Below are 27,221 nucleotides of genomic sequence, written 5' to 3' on the forward strand. Positions count from 1 at the left end.
GCAGTTCTTCCAGGTGCTGCCCGGAGCCGGGGGAGGTGAGGGCTGTGCCCCTGGGCTCCCTCCTGGGCAGCCGGGCTGTGGAGCCACCTTGCATGGAAGGGGGCAAGGATCCAAACTGGTTTTCAGAGGGATCTTGGCTGGGTTAACAAAGGGAGCAGATAACACAGGTTGTCTGCAAAAGCATTTGGGGACAGCATGGCCTTTCCCGTCCTGTACCCCCGTGTTTTATGTCACGAAGGGAGGTGTGTGTGGTGTGTGTCACGCTGTCGGAGCTGTTATTCGAGACGTCCTTCCCGTCTCCCTCAAAGCCTTTCCCAGATGTAGCAGGGTTGCGGGCAGATTCTCACAAACTTCAAAAGCTATTCGAGATAGGTGGCAGGTTCCTAACGGAGACGGCCACGTACCGGGAGGCACCGATCCCTCTCCCCGGGAAGGCGTGGGGCCAGCCTCGGGTGGGATGTTCGAGCAGCCCCAGGCCGGGCCGGAGCCGTGGGTGCCGCTCCCCGCCGGGGTTGCCGGATGAGTGGCGGGATGGGCGGCGGGATCAGCCGCGGGATCGGCAGCAGGAAGGGCAGCGGGATGCGCGGGCCGGCTCTGCCCCCTGCCGGCACCGCCCGGCACCGCCGCTCCGCCGATGGCCGCGCCCGGGAGCCCCGGGGGTCCCCGCGGGGCTGGAGGGCGGCCCCAAGAGCCACGGAGGGCCGGGGGCGTCGTGGGAAGCGCTGTGCCTGCGCGAAGGGCGGGGAGTTTGCTAGCGAGGAAGACCCCATGGATCAGTACCACGTCCCGAGCTAACCAGTGGTAGCGGAGACCCGCACAGTGACCCTGGGGTTTCCTCGGGGCTGGGAGGTTTCCGGGGGTAAGCCCACAGCGTCTGACCTGCAGGTGGCTGTGAATTAGGGAAGTGCCTTTGGAGACACCACGGTCCTCAGAGCGGTCCCCGTCACTGCAGCCCTGGGATCCCCCGCCCCCCGGGCAGCGCGCCCGGAGCCGTCACACCGGGGCACGGCGCCCCGACACCTTCCCGCGGCCCCGAGCCCGCACCCGGCACCATCCTGCACCCCGGCACAGCGCTCCAGGGTTATCTGCAGCGCCGGGTGCCCAATGGGGACTGTGCCGTGACCCCGGGCGCTGCACCCCCGGGCGCTGCACAGCCCGCAGCGCAGCGCCGCCTCGGGCACGGCATCCCCCGCAGCACCCCGTACTGCACGGGGCATCGCCCTCGGGACACCTGCCCGTCTCTGCAGCTGCGGGAGTCGCCCAGCACCGCTCCCAGCAGCTCTGCAGCCGCGGGCCCAGCCCCGGGCAGCGCGGAGCGGCGGCCTGGGGGCCCGGCCCGCCATGGGCGGTGCCTGCGTCTCGCGTCACCGGGCGCGCTCCTGGCCGCCATTGGGCCGGCTCCGGGGGCGGGGTCGAGCGCGGCGCGCTGATTGGTCGCGGGCAGCGGCGGCCCCGCCCCGCCGGTGAAGGTGAGCGTCTCCTCCAGCGCCGCGCGCCGCCCGTGCCGAACCGGAGCGGAGCGGAACGCAGTGCCCGCGCCGCCATGGCCGCCTCCATCTTCGCCGCCGTCCCCCACTCCCCGCCTGTCGCCGTCTTCAAGCTCACGGCGGATTTCCGGGAGGACAGCGACTCGCGGAAGGTCAACCTCGGCGTGGGCGGTGAGTCCGCGGCTCCGTCCTGCTCGGCGGGGCCGTTCCCCGCGGCTCGGGCCGGTCGGTGCCCTTGCGGCGGCTTGCGCACCTGCTGCGGCGGCCGGGCGGCGGCGGCGGGTGCCGTGCCCCAAAGGTCACGGGGCCGCGGCCAGCGCCCGGGCGTTCGCGGGGGGGTGGCGGGCAGCGAGCTCCAGCGGGCGTCAAGGTCGCGGGGCCGGCCTCGGTGTCCGGGCGGGTCGCTCGGGGACTGGCGGCGCACCGTCCCCCCGGTGCAGTAAGGACGGCTGTCCCTATCCCGCAGCCTACCGCACGGACGAGGGGCAGCCATGGGTCCTGCCGGTGGTGAAGAAGGTGGAGCAGATGATCGCCAGCGACAACAGCTTGAACCACGAGTATCTGCCCATCCTGGGCCTGCCCGAGTTCCGGGCCAACGCCTCCCGCATCGCCCTGGGTGATGACAGCCCTGCCATCAAGGAGAAACGGGTACGAGGTGGACAGGGAGCACTGGGGTCCCTGGGGTGTCTCTACAGCAGACTGAGTAGAAGAGAACAAATGTGTAGAGGTCCCGCATTTTGGCAGAATTTGAGGGTTTCTCAGACATGGTCTTTCTTGATTGTAGCTTACTTGATGAACTCGTGCACTTGAAACTGTTTGTGCAAGTAGTTGTGGTTTTGGGGAAAAGCCGAACGTGGCCTGTGATTGGAATCTGTGTTTTCCTTCATCTTTTAATAGCCTCCCCACAGGAAACCCAGGTCAGATAATTACACCACCTTTCCTGAAATAAACTAGTAGCTGAGAATCTGCTCTGTGCCAAAATATAACAGGAATGGCTGGAGTCTATTTATAATGGTAGAAGTGGTCAGGATGGGCCTGAGCACTGAAGGAGGCTGAAGACCACTGGAAGGGGATGGCATTCTGACTGAGCTGACCCCAGGGCACGCGTGTGGGATCCTGTCTGACTCTTGCAAGCACTGTGCTTCCCATGCAGTGCTGGCCTGGGTGGGCAGGGCTGGCAGGTGTCTCTGTTGCAGGTGGGAAGCGTTCAGTGCCTGGGTGGGACGGGCGCTCTGCGGATTGGAGCAGAGTTCCTGAGGCGCTGGTACAACGGCAACAACAACACGGCCACCCCGGTCTACGTCTCCACTCCAACCTGGGGTGAGTGCTGCTCCCAGGGAGCCCTGTGGGTCAGCAAGAGGGAGGCACAGCCCTGCTCCCTGCAGGGGCCGGGGCAGTGAGGGAGCAGCCTTCTCATGTGTGTAAGGGGAGGTGCTGGGGCTGGAGAAGGAAGCTTGCTGGAGATAGGGTGTGCTTTTCTGAGAAGTTATTTCTTTCCTCAGAGAACCACAATTCTGTGTTTATGGATGCTGGCTTCAAAGATATTAGAACCTACCACTACTGGGATGCTGCCAAGAGGGGTCTGGATCTCCAGGGGCTGCTGAATGACATGGAGGTGAGTAAAACTGGCATGGGATGGGCTGAGCTTGGTGCTGTACTGTCAGCATCTGCAGCTGGCTAGGCTCTAGTGTGCTGTGCTGGGAAGTGGATCCCTGCAAAAGAGGCTGTTGTTGCCAGAGCAGCTCCAGGCCTCTCCCTGTGCTGCGAGTGCCCAGTCTTGTCCATGTGTGTGTGTGACCAAGATGTGTTCTTTCCTCAGCAAGCCCCGGAGTTCTCCATTTTCATCCTCCACGCCTGTGCGCACAACCCAACAGGCACAGACCCCACTCCTGACCAGTGGAAGCAGATTGCTGCTGTCATGAAGGTATGGGCTGCTGCTGGGGCTAAAGCAATGCTGAGAGGGCAAATAGCTCTTGAGCCAGCCAGAGCATTTGCATCTGAAATGGGCTTTGAGGGAATGGCATGAGATGTAGCAGAAGCTGAAAGAGTCCCACAAGGCAGGTGTTGAAGGGAGAGGTGGACAACAGAGTGCTGGTTGTCTGTGCTCTGAGGAGAGATGCACTGCAGTTCTTGCTGTGCCTCCAAGTTCTTGTTTTCACACTCTGGAATGGGCTATAGTGAGGTTTCTCCTGCTGGAAGGATTATCTGCAGGCAGGTGCTGGATAGTAGCATATGAAGTGGTGCACTTCTTATGTCCTCAAATGCAGTTTTCTCCTGCATTGGCTTTTATTGACCACTTTAGTCTTTCTATTCTTTCACACCAGTAGAAAGAAAGTATTTCAGTCTGGTGTTGCTGGATGGTTTCCTTTGAAGTCACACAGGAACTCAGTGGTCGTTTTTCCCTCCTACGGGTACTGTGGGGGGTAAAAGAGAGCTTGTGGGGAGGGGATTTCCCTCTAACACTGTTCCTCCTTGCAGCGCCGGAGCCTGTTTCCATTCTTCGACTCCGCGTACCAAGGGTTTGCCTCTGGCAGCCTGGACAAGGATGCCTGGGCTGTGCGATACTTTGTCTCCGAGGGCTTTGAGCTCTTCTGTGCACAGTCGTTTTCCAAGAACTTTGGGCTCTACAGTGAGTGTCTGGCAGTAAGCTGGCCCAGTAGCATCATACCCAGACAGATGGGGCTGGCATGCTGAGGGGTGGGGAATTCTCTGCCTTGCCACGACGTGTTGAACCAACAGCTCACATCTCTTGGCTTGTCCACAGATGAACGTGTGGGGAACCTGACGGTGGTGGGGAAGGATGCAGACAACGTGCAGCGTGTGCTGTCCCAGATGGAGAAGATTGTGCGCACCACTTGGTCCAACCCTCCCTCCCAGGGAGCGCGCATTGTGGCAACGACACTTGCTTCCCCGCAGCTCTTTGATGAGTGGTACGTGTTGCCAGGGCCACTGGGAGAGGGCAAGGGAGGGAAGCTGTCTCCCTGAGTGTCAGGCTTGGCCAGATGGCTTCAGACCACAGGGGTGCCCATGCTCATGCTCTGCTTCCTGCCTGCTGCAGGAAGGGCAACGTGAAGACGATGGCAGATCGGGTCTTGCTGATGCGCTCAGAGCTCCGCTCTCGACTGGAGGCCCTGGGCACCCCAGGCACCTGGAACCACATCACAGAGCAGATTGGCATGTTCAGCTTCACAGGCTTGAACCGTAAGTATCCAGTGGCCTGTTGAAGGGAGGAGTGGGTGGGGGCAGTTGGCTGTGGGTGAACTGGGCTGAAGCAGTCCAAGCAGGAATCTCTCTGTCTCACTGGAGTTTTGGCATCACTGCGTCTGTGGCTGGAGAGGGGCGAAGCGTCACACAGTAATTTAGTGACCAGTGCTTGAACTTTTCTGCTTGAAAAAGATTCAAGCATCCCTGACTAGTACTAGTTCTTTTTTCTGAGCTGTGGGTCACTGCTCTGACCTGATGTCCAATTGTTTCCCCAGCTAAGCAAGTGGAGTACATGGTCAAGGAAAAACACATCTACCTGATGGCTAGTGGGCGCATCAACATGTGTGGTCTAACTACCAAGAACCTGGACTATGTGGCCAAGTCCATCCATGAAGCTGTCACAAAAATCCAATGAAGCACATGAACAACCAAACTTACATGAAGTCACCAAAGCTATAGTGTGTAGTCCATGTCTTTCTCTGCTCATGGCTTGCCTTTTCCCACACCTCTTGGGGTTTAATAAAGATGGGAGCAGTAGCTCAATCAGGGATAATCGTCTTCTGACATTTTTTAAGTGGTCCTTGCACCAGTGCCCCCAGGAGGTGGGGGCAGCATGAGCCACCTTGGCTCTTGTTTCACAACAGCAGCCTGGTCTCCAGGCCCTTAGAGCTGCATCTTTAGCACATCCAAATCAACTCCATGTAACTGATCATTTTGATCATGGCAAAGTCTTGTGCCAGTGCAATGCACTGTGTGATAACAGCACAGAGGTTGGGATCTCACATGGCTTGTGAACTAATGTTACTCAGTAGTGTTTTGGGGAGGGGTAAAGCTGTTGCTAGCTTCTTCTCTCCATCCGTCCCACCCCTTCCTAATTTCTGAGCCTTATACGAGCAAATATTTGTAATTGTGATAATTGCTTCTTTGTGTTGCTGACGTGAAATTAAACCTTTGTCTCTGAATGCTACCCCTACCTTGTGTGATGTCATGTCTTCAAACCATATGAACCTCTCCCCAGGCTCAAGTTGAAGCCTCAACATCCTGGTTTGTCCACTTAGTTTGTTTCAAGGCTGTCCCTTTCTCTCTTAGGGTGTGTTGCATCTCTGATGATCACAGCCATTACCAAAGGGGGAATCTTACTGGGAGAGTGTTGTTGAGAGCTCCCTGTGACTACATGAAGCCAACCAGTTCCTCCTGTATTCATCTTGTGTTCTTCCTGCCCCACTGCCCTGTGCTGCCCAGCTCATCCTGCCTGTCTGTCTGTCTGTGGTTGCTTTCTGGATGGTCAAGTGTTTCCATTTGGCCATCCTTCCCTGGCCCAGGGCTCCTGGCCTGCCCCTCAGGTGTCAAAAAGCAGATCTCTTCTGCTCATCCTTTTCAGCAGGCTCCTGGTGAACCCCCATCTACTCCCACTTGCTTCAGTGGGGCCTGCCAGCAGCAGCCTGTCTTTCTGGCACTGAAAAAGAGCTGGGACCATCTGTTTTGCTCTCTGCAGTCACTGCAGATCTATTTGTGAGCTGACAGAGCGGCCTCCTGACAGGATCTTGTGAAGAAAGGGGGACAGCTCCTTGCCTTGTGTCAGGTAGCAGTAGTCACTGTTACCCTGATGGATTTGGTTGTGCTGCAGCTTAGGCAGAAAAGGCACAAATGGTGCCTTATTGCTTTGTTGTGTTTGCACAGAATGCATGGGGTCTCGTTCTTTTTTGGTCAGTATTTGTATCATATAAGTGAGACACAGGCAGCCTTTCCTCTTCTCTGCAGGTGAGGATCTTTTTTTCCTCTTGGTGTCCATTCACAGCAGGGATGGTGAGGAAGTGGTTAAAAGATGACTTCTAGGGGTCATCTTAGGAGGAGTTAATGTTTTTTATTTACGGTATTTGCTTACACTTCTGCCCTTACAGACCTCCTGGTGTGAAGGCTGGCCCCACCCCATGTGATCTATATTGGTATTTTGCTAGTCTTACCAACCTTGTTTTTCCTAGCAAGTGACCTAAATTTCTCCTTTTCTGCGGTGTAAGCTCATTACCAATTATCCCATTTACCATGGCAACAGAGAACAGATTATTCCTTTCCTCTGTACAACAGCTTTTTATGTATTTGAAAACTTCCTCTCTCCCCTTCACATCCTTCACCACTAAAGATTAAGTGACTTTATTTCCTTCAGCCTTTGGGGTAGGTTGTTTTCCAGCCCTTGCTTTCCTCTGCCCACTTTTCAATTGCTGTGTGTTTCCTTGGAAGGACAGTGCCAGACAGGGCTGCAGTTATTCCAGCTGAAGTTTTATCAGCATGGGTGGACTATGAGATTTCTGTCCTTATCTGTCAGGCTGTACTCCAGCACGTGTATCCCACTATTGTGTTTGCAATGGCCTGATATTAACTCCTGGTTTTCCCCAGTCCTCATCTGCACAGCTGGGGCTTATCTCCCTGCTTGCCAAGTGCTTTCCAGGCAGCAGGAGTGACAGAGAGCTCAGCTGCAGAGCAAGAATTTGGGCAGCACTTGCTGACCCGTTCTCTTGCTCCCTTCAGTGGGTCTGAGTCCTGTTCCTGCAGGCAGCTCTGGCGCTGGGTATGAGGGCAGCCTGGCCTGCTGGGGGGTTAGAGTCTCTCCCTCTCCCATGGACACAGAGAGGGCATCGCTCAGGGAAAAATCACTTTTAATGTTGATATCCCTGTTGCATTGAGCCTCTACAAAAACTACTGACTGGTCTGTCCCACCCCGAGTCTTGGAGCGAGCCTCCCTCACAGCGGCAGGCGTGTGGAGAGGAGGGTGGTCCGGTGCAGCGTGGAGAGCCCCCTCCCCAGCCAGGGGGCTGCACCCGGGGGTGAGCGGGGCTCCTTGCCCTGTGCCTGGCAGGGCTTCGGGAGCGCTGGGCCGTGTCCATGGTCAGCGTGAGCGAGGCTGCAAGCGGGCGTGTCACCAGGCACGGCACACTCGTGTGCTGGGCCCTGAGCTGCGCGTGGCACCCCCAAATAGCACGTTCTCCTCGTGCTGGAGACCACGTCTTGCAGCACCACGGGGCTCCAGGCCCCGCTGGGATGGGGATGGTAAATGATGGTAAAGGGCAGTTCTGGGTTGGGCTGCCCCTCCCTGCACTGCTTGCAGGGATGCCGTGACAGATACTTTTTCACCTTTCCTTTTTCCACCTCTTCCTTGAGACCAGATGCTACCAGGGAGCGGCTCGCAAGGGCAAGGGCCCTCGGACTCCAGCTAGCTGGTCCAGGCTACCTGCGTGCTTCAGCCCTGCCGGGGTTCATCCTTTCTCTCCTGGGGATGGGGCTCTGCACAGATCCTGCAGGGAGGGGCGGCACGAGCGGGCGGACAGGCAGCGAGCGAGTGCAGACCTCCTGCTGTTGGACACGAGCCTCACGGCAGGAGACCCCCATGCTGCAGACCTGGAAGACACAAGCACAGCCTGGTGCAGGCGGCCAGAGCTTGCCCTCTCTGACCTGCTGCTGCTCAAGCCTGCAGCGCCTTTCCTAGCCAAGCTCAGGTGTGTATTGGTGCAGACAGTGAAAACATGAGCCGAGGTCTCACTCGTCTCTGCCATCCAGTCTGCTGTTGAGAGCAGACCCTGCTCCATATCCCTTGATCGTGCTCCAGCCCCACCAACACGCACACATGCATGGGCTCCAAACCACCCTATTTGGTTTTGCTGCCTGAAACTTATTTTACACTATTTAGACTGAGTGACCTCCCACTTGCTGGGAAAGGAATGTCACGCCCAGAGGCAGGTTCCTACCTCCAGTCTGCATGGGCCTCCAGCACTGTGCTCTGGCCACGCTGCTGCTCAGGTGATTAATGGGGCGAGATTGGAGCTTTCTTCTGGCGACTTCTCACCTTCTGATGATGTCCGCTGCTTGCGCCCACCTGCAGCAGCAAGGGTGCTCAGGGCAGGGGTGCTGGGAGCCAAGGGTGCTCAGGGCTGGGGTGCATAGGGCTGGGCCAGGACCTAGTGACTGGCTCTGCCTGAGCTAGCCCTAGGTGCAGTTTCACCTTCTGCTGAGGTACTGACAGGGAACTAGGTTGTCCCCTGTTCCACACCAGCCCCATGCAGGGTGTTCCCAGGACAGGGCTGGGGAACAGGTGACACAGGGAGTGGGGTGCTGAGGCACAGCTCTGCCCTGGGTGTGCTATCCCGGGGTCAGGCACTCACTGAGGGATCTCAGCAGCCTCTTGCCCAGCGCCTCCTCAGAGCTGCTCGGCGATGAGCTGGTCCCAGCCTCTCGACCTGGGGACTCTGCTTCCAGGACAGTCCCGCAGCACTCACTGTCTGCAAGAGCCCAGCATGGCTGCAGCACCTCAGGGCACCGTGGCCTCGCCAGCCCCGGGGTCAGGGGTGTGTGCCCCTCAGCCAGACTCACTCTGCCGCTTGCTGTTCTCCTCGTTGTCAGCCAGCTCCTCCTGGATGAAGGGGATGCCCTCCATGCGCAGGAACACTGACTCGCTGGGACTGCGCTGCCCCTCGGAGCGGCTGCCTGCAGGGACACAGGGCAGGGAGGTGCTGTGCCCTGGGGCAGGACGTGATGGAATGCCAGCCACGGCAGCAGGTCCGGCTGCCAGGGACCCCAGGGGACGCGAGCACAAGGCAGTGAGGAATTACATGCTGCACACTGGCAGCTGTGTGGACGTGCAGGCATTCACAGGTGCGTGTGTGCAAATGCCTGCACTGTGTAGGAGCCCCACTCCACGTGCAACTGCATCCCAGAGGTGGTGTGTGCATCATGCCAGAGAGCTCCAGCACAGACCTCCCTAGGGGACGTGCGAGTTGGCCTGTGGCAGGGAAGCAATGTTGCTGGTGACTCACACATGATGCTGTTCCTCTCATTCAGGAGGGTGGCAGGGTCCTCCTTGGGTGTCTGTGGGGTTCCCCGCGCAGTCGAGGCCTTGGTGGAATCCCTGTCGAAGGCCTCCATGTCGGGGGACTGAGGTGAGCTGTCCATGCGGCTGGCCACCAGCGCGTTGTGGTACTGCTGCCGGGTCACCTGGGCACACAGACGTGCGCCAGCTCAGCGGGCACCGCGCCCCACCGGCACCGCTCCAAACCTCCGCCAGCAGGAGCGGGTGCAGGACTCCTCAGCACCCACTGGGCACCCACCAGGCTCCTGGGGCACAGCGGGGCAAGAGGGCACCTGGACAGGGGTGGCCAGGGTGGGACAGTCCCTGCCAGCCCTGCCCATACCTTGACGAACTGCACGTCGCAGAGGATGTGCACGGAGTAGTCGGGCGTGTAGATGTTGTTGCTGCTGCTGTGGAGCTGCGTGCTGCTGCCTCCATAGTCCTCCCGGTTGGGGGACTCGGAGCGGTTGAGGCCGCTGCAGCGCGACGGTGACCTGTTCACTGGGGAGGGGACAGCAGAGAGAGAGGCAAACACTCACTCTCGCTCGTGGTGTTGCTTGGGCTCCCAGTGCCAGTGTAGAGCCAAGGTGGACCTGTCACCTCCAGTGGCTGCACACAGGGCTGGCAGGGGTCTGCAGCCTGTCCTCCTCACTGCAGGCTGCTGGGGAGACTGTGCCATGCCAGCCCCACACAAAGCAAAGGGACTGGGCAGGACTCTGAGCCGGTGCCAGCAGCAGAGGTTAGGGCTGCTGCCTGTCACTGACAGCTCTCCTGTTAATGCCGGCCTTCTGCACCACATTTGGTACAACTTCTCCTGGTGGCAGCCAGCAGGCTGTGAATATTTGCTTAACCTGTCTCAAGGGCGTGCTCCTGTTCACCCCAACAATGACAGATCAGGAGGAGAGGCTGCCATGGCAAGCTGGTCTGTCACTCACATTGACTGGTGGCCTCTGACACACAGTGTGGCCTCTGACACACAGCATGATGGATTTTGTCTACTCAGTGACTTTTTAGGGAACAAAGGCAGCTTGCTCCTTGCAGAGGTGACGTTGTGCTGACTTTGCTCTGCTGCTAGAATGCCTTTTTATTACCCGGATCAGCAGAAAGCAAGGGGGCAGGGCAGCAGGCATGCAGGGCTGCAGGTCACTGTCACCAAAAGCAGCAAGCCAAAACCCCAAGAGCTAAGTGCAGGAAATTACAGGAAGAGCACACCAAGAAAGGCCCAAGCTTCCCCTTGTCCCCACCCCATTCCTCCAGGGATTTGCATCATACTGGGAAGGCTGTGGCAGGACTGCTGGCCCCACTCTGCCACCAATGCTCCAACCAGTAGGGGTTGCCCAGGGGTGCCGTGGGCACTGCCCAGCATGCAGGGTGAGGGGGGCTGGGGCACCATGGATGGTGCTGGAAAGAGCCTGTCACATGCAGAGGCCCCTGGCCAAAGCCATGCCCTGTTACCTGGAGAGCCAGCCAGGGAGTCCCCTCTGCTGAAGGCGAAAGTACGGGACACTGAGACAGGCACTGCAGAGAGAGGGAGGGAGAAGGAAGGAGGGGACCCAGGGGAAAGGTGAGGGATGGAGGTGAGGGTGGGATACAGACCAAGAGGAAGAATAAGAATCATGTGCCAGCAGTCCTGGGCTGAGCTCCCATTGCTGTCTCCAGCATGGAGACATCTCCTTCCCACCCCTTTTACAGCCTGCTGCTTCTGCTCTGGAGAGGCACTCGCCAGTCCTGGGGACAGGCCACCAGCAGGAACACACACTTGGAAGTTGTTTATCAGCAGGTTGCTCCGTGACAAGGTAAGGGGAGGTGAGCCTAGCAGGGGGGATCTGCTCCTGCCAGGCCTGTCTGCAGAGCCACACAGCTCCCTGGAGCCCTGGCATGGGTAGAAAGCATCTTTCCCCCAAGAGTTAAGTGCTGGCAATTGGCTCTAGCCCTTTACCAGCCATGGCCAGGACAGGGGACTTTGTGGTCAGCTTATGCCACCTGGGAAATGGGTGGAAGCTAAATCACTGCACTTGGTATCTGGGATGCTTCTGTGTGTGCAGGCACATGGCAGAGAAGGAATATGATCTGCAAAAGTTGCTGCCCCAGCACCACAGCTGCAGGCAGGGGCTGACAGAAGCTCTTCACGGTGATGCAAAGCAACGGATTCATGTCAGGCTGCCTGCAGTTCCCTGCAAGGTCCTGGGTCTCAAAAGCCTTCAGGGAATGCCAAGAGCTACCCACTGGGGGCTGATCCTTGCAGGAACTGCAAGAAGCCAGAACTCTGCATCTGGGTCTGCCTGACCCATTGCCACAGAGAAGGTAAACCATAGACACACTTTCCATGTTTTATTGCCATGGGTTACAGCAGCAGTGACAATTTCTAGGGCAGGCCATTCCCCCTCCCAGTGATTTCTGCCCTCAACAGCGTTCCTGGGCCATGCCACAGGGGATGGGGAGCACGGAGAGACCAACACACAGGGTGAGTGATGCACTCCTTAACACTTGCCTGTCTCTGCTTTCTCCACTGCCACTGCCCATCTAGAAAGCAGTGGGAGATGTGAGGCTGCTGGCTGCCAGCCCCTATTCCAGCCATTGCCATGATTCCCCCAGCTGCCAGCCCTCCTGCCCTACCTCCAGCCACTGTGTCCACAGCACAGCTGCAACACTCTAGGAACTATCTGCTGCGGATGTGATTAATGTTCTAAAATTGCTTCAAACGTAAAACCCCCAGGGAATTTGCCCTGCAGTCCCCTTTTCTAATCTCCCTGCTGCTCTCCCAGGAATTCCTGTTCTGTGTCCTCCCCTGAATCAAAACGTTCTGCAAATAAAAAAGACATCAGCATGAAGCCCTTCTCAGAATGACCTTGTCCTGATGGGAGCAAAGGATGAGTTGATAACCACTAGCATTGAGCCGGTGCTCCCACTGCCTGACCCTCCCACACAGCAGCAGTGCCAAAGATCAGCTGGAGATAAAACAGTTGCATAACAACAGTTAATTAATAACAACCTGGTAAATGCTCTAGGTTGACGTCTAAATTCTCAGCTGTGATACCCTATTCACAGTCCTTTCTTCAGGGCTTTCCTTCAAGGAGGAAAGAGCATGCCAGCCTCCACCACAAGGGAGACACCCTGCCACTTCTGCCTCCTAGCCTGGTCCTTGCTGGCCAGGGGTGTGACACAGCTCTGTCCCACTGCAGGCAGGAACGGCTGCGTGGCAGAGAACACCCCATGGCAGTGTCACGGGTGAGCCCTGGGAGCAAAGGAGCCCCGAGCAGCAGTGTCCCAGCAGGCGGCACTGCAGACATGCACGGCTGCTCTGACACAGCTCCCGCTGCAGACTCTGCCCTGCCTGCCAAGGGCAGCGCTCACTGCCTGAGCCCCAGGGGCCCGTGAGGACTCTCACCTAGGATACAGGACACTGGGCCATCCAGCAACACCCTGGCACAAACTGGCCACTTCATTGGTTTCCTCTGTCCAAACTCTGCACCGTGGACAGGGCAAAGCAGGAATGTGCACTGAGGGGTTAACCCATCAGCCCACCAGCCAGCCTTTTGCACAGAGGCAGAGCAGGCAGCAGGAAACAGGTGAACTCTAGAGCTGCAGAAAGACTGGGACCCACCAGAGTGAGCCACCTGCCCCAAGAGGCTCCCCCTGTTCTCTTGATGACATTCCTCTTTATAGCTCCCTAAAGACTGAATTTAGTAGGTCCCTGTTTTGATTAGGCAGGTAGAGCATCTCAGATTACCATCAGCACTGTAGATCTGATGGCAACATCTGGGGTTTGGATGAGGGATGTGATGGACCAGGATTGGGCAGCACCCCATCCTCACAGGACCAAACACTTGTAGGGGTTATAGCAAAGAGGTGGCTACCTCTCAATCTCCCCTATTCATAGCTCCCTCTTAACTCTTGCAAGCAGGGGATCTGCTTCTTAACCCATCAGCTCTGCAGGCAGGGAATTTATTGGCACTTGGCTAATTTCCCACCACCACGTGCAAATGGGTCACAGGTAAATCAACCCATCCCTGCAATTCCCAAGCAGCCCAGTGTGGGGCCCGTGTTCAGGTTGTGCCCTGAGCCTCAGGAAGGCAAATGGGTCTAGAGGTGTTATACTGACACCTAGAATGAGCACAACACCTACCTGTGGGCACTGCCCCTTTCAGCACCAGTCATGCTGGAACCCACCAGCGGAGAGCCAGCACATGGTAGAAACTTCAAAAGGACACCAAAGAAACCTCAAAGGGACCTCCAAGTCACTCTGTGGGGTCTTTGCTGTATCAGCCCCTCAGCATGTTGTTTCTCTGCCTACCTCAGCACAGTCTGAGCTGTTTCTCATGGAGAGAAAAGCCATCACTCCTCCAGCCAGCCAGTGCTGTAGAGAGGTTTTAGGGCCTCAGCCTGTCCCAAAATACTTACGGAGGAAGGAGGATCCTGCCAGGCTTCCCATTTTTCGCACATCGTTTTCTGAAACAACAGTTGGAGGTGTGGGAATAGCAGAGGAAGGGCTCCTGCCCCATCCCCAAAGCAGGGCCACCCCACCCCATGGCCAGCCCCTTCTGGCACCAGCTGGTTTAGCCTCCATGGATGCTGCTGAAGCAAAGGCAGGGCCAGAGGGAGCCCACAGAGCTCACCTGAGGAGACAACAGCCATGATGGCAGGGACGCCATAGTAGGTGAACGCCCCATTCTCAAACCGCAGTCCTTCCTTGCCGACCTCCACCTGCACTTTCCCCTGGGAGGAGGAGGAAAACCCTCTCAGACAAGCACCCCCTGCTCCTGACCCACCCAGGGCTGCAGGGACCCCTGCCGTCCCATACAAGAGGATGGGCATCTTTGCTGACAGAAGCAGCCTAGAACAAGGTGGCAAGGAGAACACAGGGCCACGCCTGCCACCCTCTGCTTGCTGCTGCCCCAGGCACCTGCAGGATGAGGACAAAGTAGTCGACAGGGCGGTTGCGCTGGTAGAGGTAATGCTCCGCTGCCTTCTTGTTCTTTCTGTCGTACTTGAGCTCCTGGATGACATTGGGGTGCTTCAAGAGCCGCAGCAGGATCTTCTCGGAGAGGTAGGGGGACTTGAAAGGCTCCACTTCTAGAGGGGAGGCAACACACACATGCTGTGCTTGGCAGGAGACTGCTGGGAACCCCTCATCCTCTGAGCTGCACAGCCCTGCTCCTGCAGCCTGAGCACCCACTGCCAAGAGGGAGCCAAACGCAGACCTGCTCTGCCAGGGCAGTGCAATGTCCAGGCTGTAGGTCCAGCGGGTGGGAATTGTCAGTGGGAGGGAGCCCAGGAATGGCTTAGGGATCCCCTGTGGGGCTGGTGCTGCACGGCCTGCACAAGGGGAAGTGTACCTGTTGCCATGAACCGATGGGTAGCCAAGAGGAGCTGCGGGGAGATCTTCACCTTCATCTCGCTCTCTGAGAGCCTGAAGATGGAGAAATCCTGGGGCTTGCGTCCCCGGTGGGGAACCCGCTCCTTCTTCCGATTGTCAGCTGCAGGCAGAGCAGAGGGGTCACTCACAAGGCTGCTGTAGCTGCAGGGCGCCCTGTCACGTGCACACGTATGGACAGGCATGTCTGGCTGCACCCTGTGGCAGCGCTGCTGTGGAGCAGTGCGTGGAGCAGCGGGGTGATAAAACCTGCTGTGCATGCAGCCTTGGGAGCAGCTCCTGGGCAGGGAGCAGGATTGTAAACCACACTTATTCCTCAGGAACAAGCCCTGGGTTCTCCAGGCTGGATGCATCACACAGAGCTGCAAATGAGCTAGGGAACCACCCATTTCATGCCCAACATAGATGTTCCTAGGTCAGGTCCTGCCCAGCCACCCACTGCTGATGCTGGTACTTCTCTATCTTGAGCATCCAAGATAGAGACACTTCACCAGCATCTCTCCATCATTCTTGTCTTTCCCATCACATCAGCAAATCACTCTGGGGAAGGACCACAATTTGCTCTGGCCTGTTTCCTACCCACGTCTGTCTGTCTGTGCAGGCTCCCACCCTGGCTCCTGCAACCGCAGTAGCTGCTCGGGACACTAACTGTACAGATCCGTCTCATCCAGGATCTCGGACTTGATGATCTCCTCAATGACATCTTCCAGGGTGACGATGCCCATCACCTCGTAGAACGGGTCTCCTTCCCCTTCATTGTTCACCCGCTGCACGATGGCCAGGTGGGACTTTCCTGCAGGGAAGAGCAGAGTGGCAGTGAGACACCTGGCCTGGTGAGAGGGCTCCCCGGCGTGGTGGGCAGGGTTTGGTGGGAGGCACAGATCACAGCAGACACTGTCACCCAAACCCACCCAGGTGTGCTAACCCAAGGAGAAGGGCTGGACACGCAGCCCAGCCTAACAGGACAGCAGCTGTCCAGACTGATTTGTACATGTAGGCTCCTTTTTGGGGCTACCTTCTCTCTTTACCCAGGCTGTGAGTCACTCTGTTCAGCTCTCTGAAAGCCTCCTGTGCAGGAATGAAGAGTACATTTCACCGTCTCTTCCTTACCCTCAGCTTCATTTACATGAAGCAACTCTTAACAGAGAAATGAGACAATGTTCTCCAACACAGAAATGTGAATGTGTCCTTGGCTCTACTGATTTCCCATATCCTTCTGGTGTTTCTTATTCTGTTGCTAATTATCTTTCCTATTAAATCACCAGGAACAGCTCCCCCTCATCTTTCTATCCATCATGTGTAGACCAATACTGAGGTTTTTCATAAAATATGGGCAAAGCCTCCATCTCCTTGAAAGAGCAGCTGGTTTTTATGCAGAAACATGAATGTTTGTTTGCAGCTTTCAGCCCAGCTCCTGCAGAACGCCTGGGTGAACCATCTGGATGCAAACACTGAACACTTTTCAACCCATCAGCTTGCACCTGAAATTCTTCTCCAAGCCCTGCCATTAACAGCATCTTCTCTATGCTACCTTAAACAAACAGAGTGAGTCCAAGACCTTCAGCTGCAATGATGTTGACTCCTGCTTGGAAGTTCCAGTGCTCCTGGATCACAGTTTCAGCTTCCTCACTTGTCCCTTGTTAGCTGGCAGCTCTGCTGACACATTCTCAAGTTTCTTGGTTTTGGCATACTTGAAACATTTCTATTTGTTTTTGCATGTCCAGCTCTCTGTAAGCTGTTTTGACTTTTTCAACCTCTCCCTTCCTTTACTGGCTGCTCTGATTTATGGTGCTGCTCAGCATCTTGACCAGAACCCGACTTCCAAACCACAAACAACTTCTGGGTTTCTACCTCAAACACGTTCTCCGACCTGCCAATGAACAGCACTGGGTTTCTTACTGCCTGTGTGGCTCCCACACTGCCCACCAGTGCACACAGATTCTGAACCTCTAGTTCTGCTTTAAAGCACCCTCATTGGCACCACAGCCAAAAACTTCTGCTCCCCCTGTTTGCTCTGCATCCCTGGGGTCTCCTGTTGCAATGCCTGCCCAAGCCTGAAGTCCTGCAGTGACTCTGGGAAGCTGCTAACACCTCATTTCCCCATGGGCTCGGAGCTGAGCTCCTTGGGCAGCAATGGTCACCCAAAATGGGGAAAGGTCCTCCCTGCTCTGCAGCTGCCTCTGCATCCACTTCTCCCATAACCCACCCCAACAAGCTCTCCTGCTGCTCCCGACAGGGGATGTGAGCAGCATTCACACATAAAGACGTGACAGGGTGGGCTCCTGCCTGGTGCACTGCTCCTTCCTTGCCTGCAGAGCTGCCCTGCTGTCCCTGCAGAGGTGCAGGACAAGCTCACCCAGGGAGAGCAGCCTGGCAGTCCCACAAACACGGCTTGCTGGGATCAGGTGACCTCCAAATAACCCTGCCCTGCATCTGAGACGAGCAGATGACATTTCTCAGCTGAAGATCAGCACTATACATTTCTCACAGCAAATCTTGGGCATTTTCCACAGTATAAATTCCCTCCTCCTCATACCAAGCTTTTATTGCAAGATTTCAGAGAGCAGCTCGCTGCCTCCCACGCCTACAGATTTAGAAATGAGAACATAACATTGCAGCAAGTAGCACTGAGATTTACTTAAAAAAACCCAAAATCAATAGCCCTGGGGCACTGAAAATCCAGCATGTTCTTTAGACTGGGCTATTTCACTCCTTTCATACGTAGGTTTGTGCATCTTTTCTGTTCATAAAGCAGCACAGCACTTAAGAAGAAAAAAGCAGAGGAGTTGGCTGCAAGACAGCAGCGACAGCTACATTTCATCTTAGCAAAGTCCAGCTTTTGAAAAGGTCTCCTTTGCCAAACTCTGCTCCCAAACACTGGGGCCATCTGGTCTCCTACAAGTCCTTGGGTGAGTGAGGAGGGGGAAAAAGTTATTTCTTTTGGCTGAGAGCTTGTTGTTAATGACATTTACATGCAACCCAAAACCACCAAGCCCTTACAAAAAGCTTAGGTGCTACTTAAAGGCAGTCAGAGAGTGATGGAGGCAATTCTTTTTTTGGCCAAACACCTACATCGACACTGCAATTTACACTAGAAATGTGATTCAAACTCCATGCTCACGTAACTGCAAATGAGATTATTTAGAAATAACCCAGCACCATTAGCCTGGAAGGGGACCCATGGCTCCACTGCACTGGGGGCAGAGCCAGTAGGGCTGTTAGAGCACTCCAGAGTTCTTTATTTTCACAGAAAATAAACACTTGTGTTCACACTCCAAACCCCCAGGCTCACGTTTCCAGGCTAATACCCACACTAGAAATGGAGCAGGTACCAAACAAAGGAAAATTGCTGCAGTTCAGTGTGGTTGCTGCTGCCCATACCGAGGGAGCTGATCCCAGCCCATGCTGGCCAGCTGGTATCCATGTCACAAAAAGTCCTGAATGCCAGCCAGTCCCGTCCTTTAAGCGAGTGCTGCTCGCAGCTGCTCCCCTCTGGGAGAGGGCTGGCATGCTCCCATTTCCCACCTGAGGGACATGAGATCACTGGCAAAGCTGTGCCCCACCCCCTGACCTGACTGGGTCCTGTATCTCCTCCCATCAGCTTTTTAACAGACCCCATACAGTTCGGCGTGGGGTTTGCAGGTGCCTTGGCTGTATGGTCATGGCTTGTTCCTTCCTGGGCAATGCTGCCAAGCTCAGCTGGATCCCTCTGCCCAGCCCTGGGGGCTGCTGCACTTGCAGGGGGGAAAGCAGTGGCCTTTAGAGCATGTACAAGGGCAGAATCCGGGCAGTGAGGTGGGAGCAATGTGTAAGGGAGGGTGGCATAGGGACAGACCTGAGGACACCAGAGGGGTCACATTTGCCTCTGCAGCCATTATCCAGCAGGTCAGCCTCAGTGGGAGCACAACAGAGGGAGGTAAATCATTTAAGCAAACCCCCAAACTTGATCTAAAACAGCTTTAAGATCTGTAAAACTGATTCCAAAACCCGTGCTATTGTAACAACTGCTTGATAGCTCAAATGAGATGAATTATAAGGGTGAGCTGCTTCCCCACTAGCAAGCTGTCACATGTAAACTTTACAGGGCTATTGCTGATGCAGGAAAGCACAGTGAAACACTTGAGAATCAAAGCCTTGGTTTGGCAAATGCTAGAACAAATGGGCAATTAACTTCCCTTGTGCGAGCAGCTCAGCCGGCCTCCGCAGGACGGCTCTGGCACAGGAAGTCTATAGGTGATTAAGTGTCTGCTCAGCATGGGATACAACTGCACTAAATTCTTTATGAGCTACATGAAATCTGCTCTTTTCAAACAACAGCTTCAGTGGAAAGTTAATGCCTCAAAATGCTAAATTACAGAGCTAATATAAACAGCTGAGAGCTTCCAGATGGAACAAGCATCTGAACAGCTATCCGAAGCTTTTATGCCCATTTTTAGGAGCCTTGTTTTCATAGGCACCTAAATGACCTTGGGCTCATAGATCCACCTCAAAGTATCTTCCTCAATGAGGGAACGGGGTCTGAACACATGGAAATGCCTTGACTTCTGGGAAAGAAAGTGCTGTTGCATTCAAATATAGCCCAGACTACTTCTTTATCTTTTTTTTAATATAGGTACCCTGTCAGCGGAATGTTAAAGATGCTTTAGCCTTGTCTCTTGTTCCACAGGATGAACATCCTGGGCATGAAAATAATTTTCATAAATTTTACAGTAAGATTTGAAGCTGTTATAAGGAGATCAAAGGTAGAGGCACAGACCTGTGCCTGAACTATTTACAGCTACAAAATGGAAGGCAGGAAAAAAAAAGAAAAAAAAAAAGAGTAACTTTTAAAAAACGTTGATTTGTGAAACAACCATGATGTAACTGAAATCTATTTTCTGTGTGCTTTTCTTCAGAGCTCTTCACAGGGGCTGCCAGCATCTCTGTGCCCTCTTGCTGACCTGATCTGAAGAAAGTGGGGACCCTGATTTGAACACCTTGAACTGGAAATGTGAGTGTGACCCTGTGTTACCACCACTGCACCATGGGTGAAAGCACACATTGTGTCGAGAGGAAATGCACATCCAAGCAGGGGGGAAATAACCAAGAGGGCTGCAGGGCTATACAGCTCTGCAGGAATAAGAGCTATGTGAAGGAAAAACTGTAAATCCTAACCTAACCCAGACCTTTCTTGGAGACAAAAACTTCACCTGCTTACATCTGTTTGTAGCCTTTCTCATAGTCTCTTTTTGTGCTTTTCCTAATCCTAAGGAAAACTGTAAAAAAGATGGAATATTTGGTGTAGCTCATCTGCTCATCTATTACCTTTGCAGATCAGAAAGGTAAGGAGAAGATTAGAGGGGATACAGAATCTCATCTTCCATTTGTTGTGCAACAGGATCCTGACCTCCTGGGTACCCCACAGCTCAGTGTGAAGGTGCTTTTGACAGCTATGAAGAGGGAAGGGGGTGGCAGGGTGCCCTCTCCCCCAAGGACTTGGCTCCCTTCTGGCTTTGCTGAATGCTTGCCCAGAGCAGGATCCCTGATCCTGGGATTATTGGGGTGGGTAGAGCAGTCCAGGGTTTACACAGTAAGATTTAGGCACAGTTTAGTGGGAGAAGCACAGTAATGTTTCAGGCAGAATTGCAGCATGAGACACTGAGACCATTTTTTGTCCATCAGCAGCTCGCTTGCTCTCAGCCTGGCAGTCACATTCCAGGGGACATGTAGGTGATAGTTCCTGGGAAAAACTGGCTCCTTAACCCATACAACTGCCTTGGGAGGGCACTGCTTCAGCTCATCAAGATGCCCAGCAGAGTGACTAAAACACTTGCAGAAATCTCTTGAAGGCTGAGTTAAATTTGAAGCACTGTGTGCTTACAATGCCTGCGGGATCAGCAGGATGGTACAAAAAGCATCTGAAATGGTACTGACCCCAATTCCTGGCAAATGTAAGCACCTTCTCCAGCTACATTCAATTTGCAGAAGTCTAATAGAGGCTGTGGAGCAATTTTGAAATGTAAAGACAGACCGTAGGGCAGAGCTGTCCTCCACAGGACAGGCTGTTTTCCCTGCTAAGCCTGAAATTTAGGGTTTGGAGAATTTATTCTTAGTAACTCTTAAAAGATGCCAAGCCACAGAAGGCTAATTTGAGTTGCAGCTCAGCCTCTGCCCTGCTTCAGGAAAATGAACATTAAGACCAAATTTCTACTGCTCCTCTGACAGAGGAAAGTTACTTGCTCAAGGTGCCAGTGCTGTACATAGACCCCTCCAGGAAATCAGTCAACAAACCCATCAACAGCTCGAGGAAGGGACAAGACTGTGACTTCCCAGAGGCACTGCAAAACAAGGAGGTGGACCTCACAGAGGAGGTTTCCAGGAGCAGTTCTGTCACTGGAATGGAGCTGCAACATGCATTGCTTGGTTATCTTCAAGAAAGGAGGAGAAACAGATTGTATCACCCACAACATTTCACACTGAATAAATACATAAAGCCTTCCTCATAGCTCCACATTCCCTAGGTAAAGTTTATCCTACAGAAAGCTCATCTGCCTCCCGACACAGCTGCAGCTTGCTAAATATGGTGCAATTATTTTTTTGGTGTATTAGATATTTTCCCCTGGTAGCCCAGAATAAAGCCAGGTACTCCAAGGTGTACCAATACAAATTGCCAAGAAATTGTCTCCCAATTTTTTCACTCCTTCAGTATTTTCATCTTCTTTCACCAGGCTGCAGGCAGTAAAATTACTGTACTGGTATGTATTTTCTTATTGCTAGTGAAGAGGGGACACATTTTGTCTAGGGTCCTTCACTTAGCACTTCTCAGTTAATGCTGCACTACAATGTATGCCTTCTATAAAAGACTGTGTCTAGTTTCCCTGAAAAGATGGCAAATTTGGTGTCCAGCCCTCATTATTTGAGTTCTTTTTGCTGAGAAGATGAAGTCAAAACCATATTGCAGCACAAATATTTTCTTCCTTCAGCTGAACCTGTCTCACGCTGCTGTAATGTCGTTTTTCTACAGGGTTCTTGCAGCTGCCCTCCTCATTTGGGCTGTGGGTTGAAATCTACACTATTCTCTTGCAGGCCAGACTGCCCCTCTGGTGCTTTTTAGAATCTTCTCTGGGTTTTTCCCAGCTCCCATTGGGACTCCCAATTTAACCACCTGTCTGCAGGAATCACTACTGAAAGAGAAATCAAACAATGGCTGCAGCAGCAGGGTTGTGAAAAGGCAGAGGAGAAGAGTTCTGGGCCAGGTTTTGTTTACCAGGAGCTCACAGCTCTCTTGGGCATCATAACCACACTGGGCCAGGGGCTCCCTGGGCGCTACTGAGTGTGTGCTACTATTTAATACAATTTAAATGTTAAATTAAATGGAAAGCTGATGCTACAGGTCTGTGGAAGGTAATCCCTTCCACACAAGGTCCTGCTGGGGGAGAGGCAGTTTGTGACACATCTGTGGATTAAAATCAAGGTAAACACCAATGCATCTTAATGGAACTGCACTCAAACAAGGTTAGTGTGAGCACACCTAGAAACAAATGAAGGAAAGCTTCCCCTCAAACCCTGCTATAGAAAACCAAAGAGGAAAAAAGGCTGATTATCTTCATAGCTGGGACAGAACAGCAAGAGAAAAGAAATGCCTCAGGTAAACAAGGACAATAGTGAGATATCAGTGAGTAGGAGACAGAAAATGAAAGTGCTGTCAGAGGTGTGAGCAAGAGTCCCAAAGCACTGCATTTAATAATCCCTTGACATTTTCAGTAAGGAAGAACAAATGTTTGTGTACTGTGGCAAGGAGTTCTGGCAGTGAAATTGCGTTACTTATACATTATGCAAAAAATGACAGTATGGGTATAGTGGATGTGGCAGAACATTAATCATTAGTGAAACAGATCAGAAGTACACATTGCTATCCAAGGAAGAAGGATATAAAATGTTACAGGAATTTTGTATAAACATTATAATAACAAAAAGAAATAAAAGATACAAAAATTGTTTGAGTTAGTCATGAGAAAAGGAAAGAAAAGCTGGCTTTTCTAAAGGCTTGTGAGAGCCATAAGGACCTGGAGGTGGTTATTAATGCCCATCCTTACCAGAGACTTTAATTTCCTAGAAAGAGGCTGGGCTTTCAGTGGGAGCATTTGCTGTCCTGCAGGCACCTTGGATGTGTGAAGTGATGAATGCCTTCATTAAACACTCGCTGAGCCAACAAGCAATCAACCTACTTTCTAATTAGTGAAGGTGTCTCAGAAGACCTGGCCATGGAAAGCAACCTTGATTGGATCAAACAAGATACTTCACCATAATTCAAATGGACACAGAAAAGGAGACAGTGATAAAGATTCTTAATTACAAATGGGAAATCTTTATTTTGGAAATTAAACAGTCAAGTGAACAGGGCTGATGCAGCAGTGGATGGGCTGAAGGCAGCTGGGAGCTAACATCTGTCACAGTGTGGGAGCCAGTGTGAGAACCTGTATTTGGAACTGGAAAAATACAGTTTAGGAGGGTTCAGGGCTGGGCTGGGGGGAACTGTTTGCGAATTCAGGGTGCCAGGGGTGACTAAGAGGAAAGATGAATCAGAAGAAAACATCAATTCTTGGAAAGAAGAACATTTGGGGGAAGAGCTGGAAATGCTAAACCCCATGCAGAGTTAGATATAAAGACCAAAAGCAAGGCTTGTCAGCCATGTAGTTTAGAAAAGACAAGGAGAAGAGAGGTAGAAGTAGACAAAGAGTTTAGGGAGAGCTCTAAATAGGAGCTGTAGCAAAACACCCCAGAAGGCCACAGTGGCAGACAGACACAAAGGAGGAAGAATCTGAAGTGATATGCCAAGAGTTCAAAGGAGCAATATTAAAGAAGGATGAATAATCTTCATCTGAGATGAAGATCAGCATATGAAAGTGCAGGGCAGGTAGCCAGGTTTGTTACCATACCCATGAGCTCACAGAGCAGCACACACCAAGCAGCTCTGTTTAAGGAGGGCACAGAGGACAGCAAGCAAAGGGCAGGGAACTAAGCAACCACAAGCCCATTTTTATAGGTCTATTGGTCCATAGGGTACCATGCTGTAGAAGAAATTTGGAAGGGGAAGTGTATCAAAGTAAATCAGATAAATTGCAGGGGAGCCTCACCAAGAGAGTGGGTGCCAAAATCATCTGACATCTCTAGACAAGAGAGAGGTAGAAGAGACCTCAGGTGAACTTAAGTGCTATCGCAGGAAAACACAGTTAGGAAGGAACTGCAAAGCACATAAGGAATTAGGAAGACAAGAGGCAGCTGACATGGGGGGAAGGGGGCAGGCATGGACTACTGCAGCTCGCCAAGGTTGAACCCAGAGAACAATCTCAACGCTTTTGCTAACAGTCTTGAATAAAACCCGGGAATTTTCTGATTTTCTCCATTGGGAGTCTTCAGTCCTGCTGAGGGGCAGAGAGGGCAGGTGGTGGCACACAGAACTCCTCTGCCTGTGATCCCGAGTGGTGTGGGAGCACAGCCGAACATCTCTGGAGAAGATGCTGACCTGCGTGTACCTGATGAGCACATTCCTGGCACACTGAGAAATGTCCTACCCTCTCCTCCTGCCACCTCCACAAACGAGCAGGAGATGACTCACAGAGAGGCTTCCTGTGTATCTGGAGTGACCAGGTTGGCCTTTCTCCTACGAGCAGCCCTGCCTGCGGCAGAGCGGCGCCAGGCAGCCCAGGAGCCAAGCGCTGCCCTCACGCATTACATAATGCAGCATGCCACTGCTGCAGCCATTTCTTAGACTCACCACAGCATGACGTAGCGAGGAGCACGCGGCAAAACACAGCTCCCAGTGGGAGAGAAAAACACATGCTGTGTGTATTCTCAAGGTATGCTTAATGAAATACAGCTCTCAGCATCTCTGGGGCTGCTGGCAGCTGCTGCATTATGAATGCTGTCACAGCTGCAAAAAAAGTACAGCTCTTTCTAAGGGCTTAATCTTTTCTTCTTTCTTTAAACCACTTGCATAGGAACACTTTATAGACCTCATTCTCATTGCTAAGCTGAAAATGTGAAAGCTAAGTCATGAGAAGCGATTTCCTGTCATCAACTCCTTGGCACAGAACAGAGCAGCGAATGCTGTCTGGGCAGTGGTGCAAGGCAGGTGCCATGCCCATGCTGCCAGGCCCCTGCTGCCATCAGCCCCTGGGGGCCAGGCTCACCTGCTGAGACAGCAACCTGTGAGCCAAAGGCTCTGACAGCCTTCATAACATCACAGGTACATCACGGGCTGCTGGCCCTCAATCCACCCGGGGATGTTCCACCAGGGGACACCAGGGTCATCGACACACCAGCACATGCAGGGACCGATTCCCCCCAGCATCCCTGGTACCTGCCACATGCTGCCAGGAGGCCATGCAGGGCTGCCCGTGGAGGCTGCTGACCTGGAAATCATTGGGGGTGCAGAGGGGGGCAGGGGAAGCCCGGGGGGGTGCGGAGGGTGGCCCGGTGACCTCACCCTTCTTGAACTCCTCCAGCAGCGTGTCGAGGCGCGTGTCATTGAAGACGCAGTGGAGCGGCCGGCGGTAGAAGCGGGTGACAGTCTGCAGGGGAGTGCAGTCATCAGGGTCGACAAAGGCCAGGTCTTTGACAAAGAGCAGGTCGACAATGTTGTCGCGCCGGTCACCCTCATAGACCGGAATGCGGGTGTAGCCAGATCGGAGGATCTCAGAGACGGTGGCGAAGTCCAGCACAGCATCGGCTCGGAGCATGAAGCAGTCGGCCAGCGGGGTCAGCACATCCTCCACCACCTTGGTGCGTAGCTCCAGCGCGCCCTGCACCATGGCCAGCTCCTCCCGCACCAGGTCGCCGTGGGGGCCAGCGGCGCGCAGCGTCTCCAGCAGCCGCTCCCGCGTAGAGAAGACGCTGAGCTCCTGCCGCAGCGCCCAGTCCAGCAAGCGGCTGAGCGGGTAGCAGAGGGGGAAGGCGGCCAGCATCAGCAGCCGGGTGAGGCAGAGCGTGCGGGAGGCGATGGCCAGCCCGTGCCGCGAGCACACCGAGTAGGGCAGCACCTCGCCGCCCAGGAAGACGGCGGCGGTGCACAGCAGCACCGGCAGCCAGGGCGCTCCCCGCGGCCCGCCGGCCGCCGCCGCCGGCCCGCCGCCGGGCAGCGAGGCGCAGAGCCAGCCGGCCAGCGCCGCGTTGGCCCCCGCCTGCCCCAGCAGCAGCGTGCACAGCAGGTAGGTGCCGCCGCCGCCGCGCACCGCCTGCACCCGCCGCGCCTGCTCCCGCTCGGCGGCCGAGCCGCTGTTGCGCAGGACGCGGAGCTCCAGCGGGTCCAGCGAGAGCAGCGAGAGGCGCAGCCCGCTGAACAGCGCCGACAGCCCCAGCAGCAGCAGGGCGCCCAGCGCCCGCAGCCAGCCCGCCTCGGGCAGCGGCAGCAGCCAGGTGCCCAGCGGCGGGGCGGCCGGCCGCACCCGCAGCAAGAAGCCGGCACCGCTCCGCCGGGCCCCGCGCCGCCGCGCTCCCCGCCGCCGCCTCCTCGATGAAGACCAGCCGCGGCTCCCGCTCCCCCGCCGGCCCGCGGCTGCCGTTGCCCTCGGGCGGCGGCTGGAAATAGAGGCGCAGGAGGAAGCGGCTGCCCTCCGCCGCCTGCACCGCGCCGCCCTCCAGAGACACCCGGCCCGGCGTCGTGTCCTCGGGCCGCAGCCCCAGCAGCCAGGCGGCCCCGGCCGGCGGCCGCGGCGACAGCGAGAAGAAGAGCAGCAGCACGGCGCCCCGGCTCCGGCCCCAGCTGCCGCCCCGGGATCGCCGGCCGGGATCGCAGACCGGGACGCTGAGCAGGGGACCCAGGAGTTCGCCCGCCCGCCCCGAGCGGGAGCATCCCCGCGGCGGGCCGCACCGCGCTCTCCGCTCCTGGTGAGATGCTGGCGGATCCGCGGCGGAGCACATCGGCGGTGACACGGGCAGCCCCCTGCCCTGGCAGCCGGGCTGGGCTGCGGGCCCGAGCCGCTGGCTCCCGGTGCTATCCCGGGTACCCTGCCTGCGGGTTGCGGTGCGGGGGCTGCGCCTCCCCGCGCTGCGCGGTCGGGGTTTGCTGAGGGGCTTCCGCCAGCGGTCTCTGAAACTGGAATTTGTATTCAGCCTCCCTCTGTTATCTGTCGAGGCCCTACTCTTCAGCTTTTCAGTTCAGATTAATTTCTCTTCTTTCCGTGGGAGTGGTTTGATTTTTTTGTTTGTTTGGGGTTTTTTTAATGGGGGGTGGGTAATTGTTAGATTTGGAGTCTCTAGGAAACAAATATACCACACTGTAGCTACATTTATTCTCGTGTCTAGACCTGATGGGGAATGTTGCTAGAGTTTATCAGCT

At 54.9% G+C, this 27,221-nt stretch overlaps 2 protein-coding genes across 2 annotated transcripts; one reads left to right on the top strand and one right to left on the bottom strand.

Moving 5' to 3' along the window:
- Positions 1–1,448: 1,448 nt before the first annotated feature.
- GOT1 (glutamic-oxaloacetic transaminase 1) lies at positions 1,449–5,658 on the top strand. Its single transcript, XM_039709205.1, has 9 exons — positions 1,449–1,658; positions 1,954–2,135; positions 2,684–2,807; positions 2,990–3,102; positions 3,307–3,411; positions 3,966–4,116; positions 4,252–4,417; positions 4,546–4,688; positions 4,967–5,658. The coding sequence occupies exons 1-9, from the start codon at positions 1,544–1,546 to the stop codon at positions 5,104–5,106; spliced, it is 1,239 nt and encodes a 412-aa protein (XP_039565139.1). The 5' UTR covers positions 1,449–1,543; the 3' UTR covers positions 5,107–5,658.
- Positions 5,659–6,537: 879 nt separating this feature from the next.
- CNNM1 (cyclin and CBS domain divalent metal cation transport mediator 1) lies at positions 6,538–26,803 on the bottom strand. Its single transcript, XM_039709054.1, is given in 14 exon segments — positions 6,538–8,084; positions 8,432–8,559; positions 8,846–8,962; positions 9,054–9,167; positions 9,497–9,674; positions 9,872–10,029; positions 10,984–11,046; positions 13,930–13,977; positions 14,145–14,244; positions 14,432–14,601; positions 14,865–15,005; positions 15,552–15,695; positions 25,371–26,344; positions 26,346–26,803. Coding segments are annotated over 13 exon segments (2,745 nt in total). The 3' UTR covers positions 6,538–8,084; positions 8,432–8,479.
- Positions 26,804–27,221: the final 418 nt, after the last annotated feature.

The sequence above is a fragment of the Passer montanus genome, unplaced genomic scaffold (assembly GCF_014805655.1).
Source record: "Passer montanus isolate IOZ18808 unplaced genomic scaffold, ASM1480565v1 scaffold21, whole genome shotgun sequence".
Lineage (NCBI taxonomy): Eukaryota > Metazoa > Chordata > Aves > Passeriformes > Passeridae > Passer > Passer montanus.